General features: G+C 39.9%; 1 protein-coding gene across 4 annotated transcripts in view; it reads right to left on the minus strand.

The window, feature by feature from the left end:
• Positions 1–12,201, minus strand: part of SLC1A4 (solute carrier family 1 member 4) — a 78,318-nt gene that overhangs the window by 6,784 nt on the left and 59,333 nt on the right. For all 4 annotated transcript variants that reach the window (XM_075596115.1, XM_075596118.1, XM_075596117.1 and 1 more), the window contains 2 exons: positions 10,771–10,965; positions 7,543–7,677 (listed from right to left, as the gene is read on the minus strand). In XM_075596115.1, coding sequence (XP_075452230.1) covers positions 7,543–7,677; positions 10,771–10,965 — 330 coding nt within the window. The remainder of the gene's footprint in view (positions 1–7,542; positions 7,678–10,770; positions 10,966–12,201) is intronic.

A 12,201-nucleotide genomic window follows, 5' to 3' on the forward strand; every position in this document is an offset into this window, starting at 1 on the left:
CATTATTATCATTTATGTATAACATGCAAACATATACTGTAGCGCTGTACAATAGGGTTGGAGGATGAAAACAATAAAATATAAAAAAAATAACACATTGTTACAGTAGGTAAGGAGGGCCCTGCCCCAATGCGTTATAACTAGAAGGAAGGGTAAGTGGAAACATAAGGCACAGGGGGAGGAGAAGTTTGGTGTGTTTGTTGGATAGCTGCTTGTTAATTGAAGGAGTTGGTGTTGGGGAAGCAGTAAGTGGGATTGTGCGAAGTTAAAGCTGTGGGAGCAGATAATGTGTGTTGAAGATGGAAATGCTTCAATATACATCTGAAATATTTTAACTTAGGATCATTAACAGAGTAGCTTTAGCATCAGCAAACAGCAGTAAACGTCTAACACCCTTTGGTTGCTGCCTTTGCTGAATCTCAGGTGTTGTTTCGAAAAGCATCTGAAAACAGTTGAGTAGCAAACAGACCACAAAGCAGAGATGCAGGGGGGAGGTGCTGATAATATACAGGTCTTTGAAGTTGTGTCTGGCTTTCCTCATGATGTTAACCCTGTCCACGCTGGCATAGTGGACCAGAGCAGTTAAAGTGAAGCCTAGTTGGAAGACTCTTAGGGGGCCGCCTTTGCTGTAACTTGGGTATTGTTTCTAAGAGCGTCTAAGGACCATGTTCAAATGCACCAAGATAATATTAAAAAAAACTTTCAATATTTGTAGTATTCCTATGGACTATATATTCATAGTCACTTTCACAAATCCTGTGTCATATTTCAATGGCCACAACATGACACAGAGGAATGCAAAACTGAAATAGCTACTATTTCACACTTTCATCATAATGTAGCAAACATTTTGCATGCCCTAGTGTCAAATCTGATGACAGTATCTACTAGAAGTTATGAAATTTGAAAGCTTTCATCACAATCACCCTGTAACCTGTTGCATGTAGATTCAGATACAATGCATTTCATTTTCTACAGATGCTAGATTATATTATTTAAAATATATATATATATACACCTGAATAGAATCCTAAACGCTAACAACATCTTTGAGTGTACACAGAGCACCAAGCATCCTCCCTTAGGTGTTAATGGTAGAATTATGCATGCAGTCCTAAAACAAGTAACTAATGCCAAGATACTGTAATCAGCCCATCGGGACAGTAACGTTGGATTGATGCAGGATTACGATGACCTTTTAGCACCGTGGGACTCTGTTATTGACAGCAGGTGACTTTCCAGAGTTGTATCCAAATAGGCAAAAGAGCATTATTATTTGCGTTGCCTAATTTCACTTGGACAAACTCAGACAAGGCAAGATAGGGACTTTCCAGCAGCTAGATGGATATATAGTAAATTGGCAAATGTAATTCATGAGTAAAATTCAGTGTGATTGCTAAATTAACGGAACACTCTTTAAAACAAAATCCACTTGACAAATCGCTACTGAAAAAAGATAGTATCACTTATAGTAAAATCCAAACCATTTAAATGGAAATATACAATATATACAACATACTTATAACACTTGTACACACACACACACACACAGTATATATATATATATATATATATATATATATAAGAAAAAAGGAAGAGAGAGCGCACGCCCATAGCGTAAAATAGTAAATTTAATGAGGGGGAGGAGGGGGAAGTGGATAAGAAATGCACTCACAAAAGTACAATAAAATCAAGCATTGCGTGATATAATCACCACCATCCGGTAAATATCTGCAGCGTCTCGGGGTAATTCCGGTCTTGCAGTATCAGGATAAACGTCCCAATAAATGTCCAGGGCAGGTATCCTCTGTAGAAATGTAATAGAGTCCTGGAAAGTGGCTCCGTGTAATACAAGCCTCTGCAGCAATCGCGCGGATCAGTCAATTCCAGCGCGCGGTGATGACGTCAGTGTCAATGCGTCTGATGTAATGACGCTCCCTGACGCGTTTCGTCACTCACGGGTGACTTTCTCAAAGGGAAGTAAGGAGAAGGGGAAGGTCCGGTATTAATATACCCGATCCAATGATCTTAATGGCTTAGAACGTCCCCCTCTCAGCTGAAAAGGTGCTTGGTGTAACTAGATGTAATTAGCAATGCCCGAAATACATATTAAAACCATAGAGTTGAATGGAGATGGACTATAGAGATAAACATAGAAATTGAATAAAGAAAAAATAAAATAAAACAAATGGAACCGCCACTAGTGCATAGAGAGAATAAACCTCTCATCAAACATGACAATAATTAAACAAATGATAAATAGTACTCACGAAGCCGTTAAAAAATACAAAATATGTATACATACAAATGTCTAACAATCACTCAACCAATCAGGTATGTGAAGCTCTATGGATCCAAAGGGGAGGAACCCCCCTTGTACTAATTTATAATAAACAATCTTACCAGTACCATTCATCAGAGCCATAACCTGTTACAAAAAACATAAATGTACAATTTAAACAGTTAAAACAATTAAAAACAACACAGTAAGAAAACCGTAGTAGCCAAATATTGAACCAATAGTGAATCAGTGTATTAATGTGAATAAATGATCAATTATAAATATATTTAATTGAAGTAATATATTTATAATTGATCATTTATTCACATTAATACACTGATTCACTAACACTATATAACATTCAGTTTATTCACATGAGTTGTTATGTCCTCCTGAGACCTCCTTTGTTCGTGGCTTATAGACTCCATAATTCTATATGTCTGTTTAATTACAGGACCTAGATGAATATGGTAATTATCCATTGTAAAGGATTCAATATTTGGCTACTACGGTTTTCTTACTGTGTTGTTTTTAATTGTTTTAACTGTTTAAATTGTACATTTATGTTTTTTGTAACAGGTTATGGCTCTGATGAATGGTACTGGTAAGATTGTTTATTATAAATTAGTACAAGGGGGGTTCTTCCCCTTTGGATCCATAGAGCTTCACATACCTGATTGGTTGAGTGATTGTTAGACATTTGTATGTATACATATTTTGTATTTTTTAACGGCTTCGTGAGTACTATTTATCATTTGTTTAATTATTGTCATGTTTGATGAGAGGTTTATTCTCTTTATATGCACTAGTGGCGGTTCCATTTGTTTTATTTTTTCTTTATTCAATTTCTATGTTTATCTCTATAGTCCATCTCCATTCAACTCTATGGTTTTAATATGTATTTCGGGCATTGCTAATTACATCTAGTTACACCAAGCACCTTTTCAGCTGAGAGGGGGACGTTCTAAGCCATTAAGATCATTGGATCGGGTATATTAATACCGGACCTTCCCCTTCTCCTTACTTCCCTTTGAGAAAGTCACCCGTGAGTGACGAAACGCGTCAGGGAGCGTCATTACGTCAGACGCATTGACACTGACGTCATCACCGCGCGCTGGAATTGACTGATCCGCGCGATTGCTGCAGAGGCTTGTATTACACGGAGCCACTTTCCCGGACTCTATTACATTTCTACAGAGGATAGCTGCCCTGGACATTTATTGGGACGTTTATCCTGATACTGCAAGACCGGAATTACCCCGAGACGCTGCAGATACTTACCGGATGGTGGTGATTATATCACGCAATGCTTGATTTTATTGTACTTTTGTGAGTGCATTTCTTATCCCCTTCCCCCTCCTCCCCCTCATTAAATTTACTATTTTACGCTATGGGCGTGCGCTCTCTCTTCCTTTTTTCTTTTAGATTCCCTGTGGATGTGGTTTGTCCACTTTGAGAGCAGCCGGAGACCCTCTACACCAGGACCCACATCATCAAATTGGACTTTTTTTGAGGACTGTTTTTTACACTCTTTCCCTTGTTTGGATAACATATATATTGTATTACCCTTGTTATTAATTCTTATGGTTTACAGGCTTTAATATTATTATTTGTGTTTGATATTATTTGCAATTTATCACCTTATTAGTTTATATAGTGTAGATTTTTACATTACAGCCAGTTCCATTGTACATATTTATATAACCGTAAGCAGAGGCGCAGCTTTTTTCTTTTGTTTGTTTGTTTTTATATATATATATATATATATATATATATATATATATATATATATATATATATATATATATATATATATATATATATAGTCATTGATATGGAGATTTGCACTCACGTTTATCAGAAGGCAGATGCTTGTCCCATAGTGAAAGTATAGACATGTATAACCAGGAAAATCCTGATAGCAGAAGGCAGCACACCACAATAGTAGTCCAAAAAATGTGTATTGTGAACACAGGGCTGCCAACGTTTCGGTCCTCGTAGAGGGACCTCCCTCTACGAGGACCGAAACGTTGGCGGCCCTGTGTTCACAATACACATTTTTTGGACTACTATTGCGATGTGCTGCCTTCTGTTATCAGGATTTTCCTGGTTACTACATGTATGTATGTATGTATGTATATATATATATATGTGTCTGTCTGTCTCTCTATCTATATATATCTATATATATATATCTATATCGAATAAGTGACTAGCACTCACCCGACTTGCAACATAAAAGCAGATTCTTTACTGGAAGATCAACATTTTGGTCCTGCTCAGAGAAAGATTCTGTGAGTACTGGTCACGTATTCGATTATACTCCTACTCACCGTGCACCCAGGTATGTAACCATTGATATGTCCATTAGTGCTCACCTGCTGTCTATAATATACAGCTGAACCCCATTATAACGTGGTGCTCGGGGTCCACCCGATGCAATCGCGTTATAACCGGATCACGAAACAAAATGGCCGCGATCAGGGGTTCCGTGTCCGCCAGAGGGGGAGAGCTGGGAGAACTCTCCCAGCTGTCCCAGACCCTGCGGCACCACCATGCAGGACTTACCCGGCAGTGTGTGTGTGTTCACACATCCTGGCTCCTGATCTCATGTTTCTGGCTCTTCTTCTCTGCTCGGATTTTCGGCATCTTCTTAACTTCTGCCCCCGATTCTACCCAGACAACAACGTGCAACGCAGACGTCTGACATCAGAAGAGTGACACAGAACGACCTGGCAGGGAGGGAACAGGATTTGCATGGTGGGAGTTGTAGACTCCAGACAGTAACCTGGGCACTAGAGAAGCGCCTGAGGCGTCGCGTGTCCCGATAGTTGTATGTCACAAGTCCCCGCGCAGGCGTGCTGATCACACTGTGTTAGAAGTTCTCGGTGTGAGTGATGCTGGTTGCGTTGCGTCCTCAGCTGCAGAAGCTGCATGGTGGTGCCGCGGGAATTAAAAAAGGTAGGAGATCTTCTAAATCGGGAGCCACGCTCAGACCGTGTTATAAGCGGATCCGCGCTGTATGTATGTATATATGTATGTAGATATATATATATATATATGATCAGCTCTTGTTGATCCACTGCTGGATGAAGGCTTCCCCAAGGATCTTCCAGGTACTGCGGTTACAAGCCTCTCTTCTCCACGTTACTCAAACAATTTTTCGGATTTCATCCTCCCATCTTACTTTTGGTTGTCGTTTTGGTCTTTTAATCCCTCTAGTCGACTACCATCTTTGTCCAATGCTGATAATTTCTTCTTGTGATATGTCCGGCCCACTGCCATTTTAATTTCTTCACCCTTGTGAAGATCTCACAGACTTGTGTTTGGTTTCAAACCCATTCATTCTTTTTTCCCATCTTTTAGAGTAATACCCAGCGTACATCCCTCCATAGGTATTTGCATTGTCTGAAGTTTTTGAATTATCTTTGAATTTAGAATCCAGGTTTTACATGAGCACAAGCAGAACACACTGGTCAAAACTTTCTTCTTGAGGCACAGTGGAAGGTTCTCTTGTTTCTTCCAAATGCTCCATCCCATCTTTATTCTCCTATTTATTTCATTGAAAAGGTTGAAATGATCGTTTGACAGGCCCTACTTTACATAATGTAGTAGATATTAAAGTTTGCCGGTTCTCACAACTCCAAAACAGACCTTACTGATTGGTCCAATATCGATATACACGGGTAAGAGGATGAAGCACAAACAAGCTTAGGCATATACATTTATTTTCCCAAATCCGACATTTCCATTGAACTGAGCAACTTTCATCTCATTGATAAAGGTTGCTCAGTTCAACGGAAACATCGGATTTTGTCCCCATTTGTGCCCTTCTCTTTATTCTCTTACATTTCATTTAAAAGGTTCCCATCTATTATTATTTGCCGGCCAAAATAGACATATTCCTAGACTTCTTTTAGTTCTATTCTATTTCCTTCGATCTTTGCATACTTTAAAGATTTGTTGAATATGACTGTTGTCTTGCTAAGCTTCATATGGCAGCCCGCATTCTTATTTGCTTTGACGAGTTCTCCAATTTGTTGCTGGAGGTCTTCTGGACTTGTCGCAAAAATAACAATGTCATCTGCAAATCGTAGGTGACTGAGTCGATTTTCATTTCTTTTTCTTCACAAGCAAATGTCTTAAACAATTATTATATACTGTAAATTTGAGCAGCAGTGCACAAGCAATTTTTATTTTTACTCACCTGAACAAGGGCCCCCCGAAGCTGATCAGTGGCCCCCCAACCTGCGGTAATCCCCATTTCCCGAGATGACTGCACTAGTCAAGAATACTTGCTTGGGCTCCAGCAGACAATAGACGTTGCAACTTCCTATTGGTGACCAGAGCTATATTTGTAGATTTTTTGTGTCAAACACTGACACAAAAAAAATCTCAGGCTCCTACTCACGTCTCCTTCTGGAACCTAACCTTCCAGAACATTTCCTCTCTCCTTTATATCTCCTGTGACACAGTACCCCTATGTCACCACAGAGCATCTCCTACTTACTATTAACCCATAATAACACACTAGTATCCTCAGGAGGGGCGGGGGTGTTGGAGGGTTAAACTTATTTCTTAAATAATAACTTAGATCCCTAAGTAAATATGCTGTAATGTGTCTTAGGGCTCCAGAAGGTGTCATATGATATAGAACTGCACAGTAAATATAGGCCACTGTGTCATATCTCACAAACATACCACTTTTGTCATAAAAACTGCATGCAAATTAGTTTTCAGTAGCTACTGTATATCTTTATCAATATAATTGTTACTGAATACAGCAAGAACTCATGATTTTTACAGTTACTAACATTCTTTATCAGACAATTTTGCAGATGAATGATTGCAGTTTTATGAGGAGGCCCCCACAGTATGCTTAACGTTTGTAACCTTTATTGTGTTAAGTTGTTTTCATTTTCTATTTACAGTTGACAAGTCATGATATCAAGTGCTGGTCATTTTCTACAAATATTTAACTATTTCCCCTATATCCTTGTGTAAGAGTACGACTGATGTGGTCCTCTGGCATCAAAAGCCTGATTCAGTATTGTCCAAAGATGCAGATTGTACCATGACTGGCTAAAAAACTGCCATTGACGTGAATGGTAGTGTTTTGCCCATCACCGTGCAATCGGCCACTTCGGACAATGTTGAATCAGGCTTTTGGTGCCAGAGGAGCACGCAGTGTGCTGCTTGTCTGTCTATCGGTCGTGCAAGTCAAAAGTCAAACTGCTGCGGATGATTTCATCAATACTTACACAATCCAGTCTACAGCGAGTATCAATGACAGGTCATTAGTGGGAAGTCCGATGGCTTCCAGAATAATGGCGATAGTGAGGACGCCTCCTGCAGGGATTCCAGCTGCTCCAACGCTTGATGCTGTAGCAGTCACACTGACAAATAACCATAAATAAAGAATAATTAGCAACAAGGTGTTATAACATTGAGGCACCTATTATTTAGCTATTACTAAAACATGATATATATATATATATGTGATGTCCTCCTGTGTCCAGTTTAGGCTTTCAAAGAGCAACTTGTATATATACTGTTTATTCTTTTCCCCATTTCCCAAGGTCACCTAGACTGGGGAACCCCGGAGCTCAACCTTACTAATTTTAACATCCCAGAACCTCCCTGTTTGAGAGATCAAGTTTTTAGTCGTCAAGATAATATTATATCCCACGGACAAAAAATTTCTTAACGCAGTGGTCAGCTTTAATTCAGAAACCAGCACAGAGCAGCAGCACTATCAGGATATGACATGGTGGCTTTCTATTCAGTGACTCCGGTGGATATATTGGAAATGTTTTTCTTTATCGGCACATTCAAAGCTTGATATCCCAGGAATTGCAAGACCTGAAGCTGAAAGTTGCATGAATCCGCTCTGCAAGACTCATAGTTCAAATAGTGTAAAAAGAATAAAAGGACAGGAGTTTGTTTCTGGTGGGGGAGGATGTGTCTGCTGTTTTAAGGGATCGGAGATTTCAGTCGAGTTCATTCAAATGCTTCCATGATCCTGTTTGTAATCTTATCATTTTAGTTCTAGGAGAGTCTCAGCACATTGCTCTTCAGACTGCTTTTTCTTTAATTAACAAATTAATTAAAGAAAAGAAAAAAACACAAAATCACATGCTTGTGTAATCATCATATGGAAATGTAAACAAAAAAGTTGGACGCAGGGGAAGATTTCTTTTTTCCCAAACAGCATCACTTCTGTTTTATAAGTCTGAAGTTGAGCACCCCCTGTGTTATTTGATACCTCTTAAATACTATTATCACTATTTTCACATCTACAGTACTGTATAGAGAAACGTGTCCCTCCATCCCTAGTTTAAAGACATATTTTACACATCATTTGCTCACACCCTGTTGGTGGCAGCCATGTGCTCTGATGCACTTTCTGTGATTGTCATTTCATTGCTTCTAAATTTCCCCTGAACTCTGATTTCTAAAAATGTGGCTTTTGCAGCAAAACATACTTTGTTTGTTTTATGTATGCCCCCGGTGACACTGCAATAAGAAGCAATTCATCAGCAACTGAAAGGGTTGAACAAACAAATAAAGGAATAAACAAATGATTGGATTTAGCAGTGTAGTCAATACTTGGATATAAAGCTATAAAGTGGGAAAGCCGAATCATAATGATTCTTCAAATTAACGAGGACGTATCCGCAATCATTGTTGTTTACTTTATTTGATGCTAGACGCAGCTATTTGAGAAACAAAGTTACAAAATAATTGGGTTACCAGTTGGAAAACATGAAAGCCTTTAGGAATTAAGTATGGGCTAAGGAGTACAAGGTTTAGTATACTATAGAGTTACTATAGTACTATAGATGGTATAAGGTTAATTAGTATAAGCAGTATGAATGTACTACTCTATAAACTGAAACTAATTAACCTTTTCATAAACACACGTCCCCTTTCATGAACATTCACCATCATGTTTGTTTTATATGGGAAATTGTAAACGACTAATGACTTTCTAACTACAGTAGCACTCTGTTAATGTTAATGCCCCCCGTAGTATACTATTAAAATGTAACCAGCCTCGCACTGATGATACCCAAAAGAGAGTAGGTTTACTGCAGGGGTGATTGACTCCAGTCCTCAAGGGCCACCAACAGGTTAGGTTTTCAGGATATCCCAGCTTCAGCACAGGTGGCTCAATCACTCCCGGCTTCAGCACAGGTGGCTCAATCACTCCCAGCTTCAGCACAGGTGGCTCAATCAGTGGCTCAGTCAAAGACTGAGCCACTGATTATGCCACCTGTGCTGAAGCAGGGATATCCTTAAAACCTGACCTGTTGGTGGCCCTTGAGGACTGGAGTTGGCCACCCCTGGTTTACTGGCTGTGCACTTCTTTAACCCCTCTATTCGCCCCTCACATTCAAAACATTTCTAAAACTTGTCGCTTTTTCCTCCGCAATATAACAAAGATACGCCCTTTCCTCTGTTGCTCGACTGCTAAAACTCTGACTCAGGCCCTCATTCTCTCCCGTCTCGATAACTGCAACCTCCTGCTGTCCGGCCTTCCTGCCTCTCACCTGTCTCCCCTACAATCTATACTAAATGCTGCTGCCAGAATCACTCTACTCTTTCCTAGATCTGTCTCAGCATCTCCCCTCATAAAATCCCTCTCCTGGCTTCCGATCAAATCCCGCATCTCACACTCCATTCTTCTCCTCACTTTTAAAGCTTTACACTCTTCTGCCCCTCCTTACATCTCAGCCCTAATTTATCGTTATGCACCATCCAGACTCTTGCGTTCTTCTCAAGGATGTCTTCTTTCTACCCCCTTTGTATCTAAAGCCCTTTCCCGCCTTAAACCTTTTTCACTGACTGCCCCTCACCTCTGGAATGCCCTTCCCCTCAGTACCCGACTAGCACCCTCTCTATCCACCTTTAAGACTCACCTTAAGACACACTTGCTTAAAGAAGCATATGAATAGAACTGTGGATATTCTGAACACATGATACATAAAGCTTGGCCCCCTGCAGACGCACTTACCAGAACTCCCTCCTACTGTCTCTGTACGTTCTCCCTACCTACCAATTAGACTGTAAGCTCCTCGGGGCAGGGACTCCTCTTCCTTAATGTTACTTTTATGTCTAAAGGACTTATTCCCATGATCTGTTATTTATATTATTTGTTATTTATTTGATTACCACATGTATTACTACTGTGAAGCGCTATGTACATTAATGGCGCTATATAAATAAAGACATACAATACAATACAACCCAGGCTGTGCTAAAAAGCTGTGTAATATGGCAGACATAAGCTTATGGGGTCCAATGTTAAAACAGAAGTAAAGAGTGACACACTGTGCTCATTCACGTCATTACCCAGAATCCCTGGGTATAGTGGAAGCACTGTTTGCTAAGAGATAATGAGGAAAGACAGGGTTGCAGGCCTGTATGAGACATGCAAAAAAACCACAAACGGTATATTTTATGCAATATGTTTTTCAGAATCTTACAGAATTGTGAAGATCTGTCCAGCGTTTAGATCGAAATTGTTCATTTGAGCAATGAAAACAGCCGCCATACATTGGAAGATGGCAGCACCGTCCATATTCACCGTGGCCCCAATTGGAAGAATAAACCTGCTAATCCGCTTGTCTACTCCGTTATTTTCTTCAATACACTTGATCATGGATGGAAGAGTCGCAGAACTAAACACAAAAGAGAACCAAGCAAGAATTGGTCATCTGGAACGTCAAGCGCAGAAGTAACATTACAATGGATAGTTTCCATACGACGGGGGCTTTGTATTTTTGTATCTTTTTATATAATGGGTCTATGTAATAAGAGGTGCAATAGACCGTTTTCCTGTAAAACCGATACGGAGTGAGATATTTTGAACTTGTGTTTTAAAGGAGCAATCCAAGCTGCTTTTTAAAAAAAAAAAAAAAAAAAACATATTTAAAAACATTTTTTACTTGGGATTGAAGCAGGGGGGTCTCCGGAGCTGAACTCCATTCATTTCAGCTCTGGGACCTGCTGCTTCCGGAGATACTTACCTCCATTGTAGGTGCTGGTAGCCGCTCTGGCTGAGCTTGTAAAGTTTAAAGCTCCAGCGTCAGTGGGCTAATAGGAAGCTCAACCTGATGATGTCATAGCTTCCTTTTGGCCCGCAGGAGCTCTGAACAGCAGCCATAAAGTGAACCCTGGTAACTGAGCAGGAATACCGGCACCTACTATGGATGTAAGTCACTTTGGACGCATGGGGTCCCCTGAGCTGAAAATGTTGGGGTTCAGCTTCAGAGACCCCCTGCTTCAATCCTGGGTTACATTTTTTTTTTTTTTACAAAAGAGCTTGGATTGCCGCTTTAAGGGAGATATGTATCAAAATGACGCAATTTGTCCCATAATGGGAAAGGTAATGGACGGACATTGAAAGAACATTATACCAGGAGGACACAATGCAAGAGAGAGAGAGAGGTAAGGGCCCAGTACTGCTGAAAACAGCATGTAACTCTGCATTATTGAGCTTTGAAGATACACGTTATCCCTTAATGAGGCGTTAACTTAAATTGCCGCCTCGCTAAGTCAATAACGGTGCTTCGTGGCCTTAGTGTTACCACGGTAACCAAAAGACTTGGGAAAGTGTTAAGAATCGTTATTTAATCTAGTGTGATAGGAATGCTTGTCGGTATAAGAATATACAGGTATAATTTCCGTTCTCTCCTTTCTCTCCTTTCCTTACGTTATCAGATAAGATTTACAGATCCAATAAGAATAAAACTTGATTCTTTTTTTCTAGGAATGTAATAACTAAAACTCCTAAGTTAGGACTTCATTCTGTAGGTTAGGGTTGCCTGGTGGCTCCTCCAAAAATACTGGACACAATGGTGAAAGGTGCGATGCGCACAAGAAAAGTCGGTGGGGAGGTATGGTATTTATAAATG

The sequence above is a fragment of the Ascaphus truei genome, chromosome 4 (genome assembly GCF_040206685.1).
Source record: "Ascaphus truei isolate aAscTru1 chromosome 4, aAscTru1.hap1, whole genome shotgun sequence".
Classification (NCBI taxonomy): domain Eukaryota; kingdom Metazoa; phylum Chordata; class Amphibia; order Anura; family Ascaphidae; genus Ascaphus; species Ascaphus truei.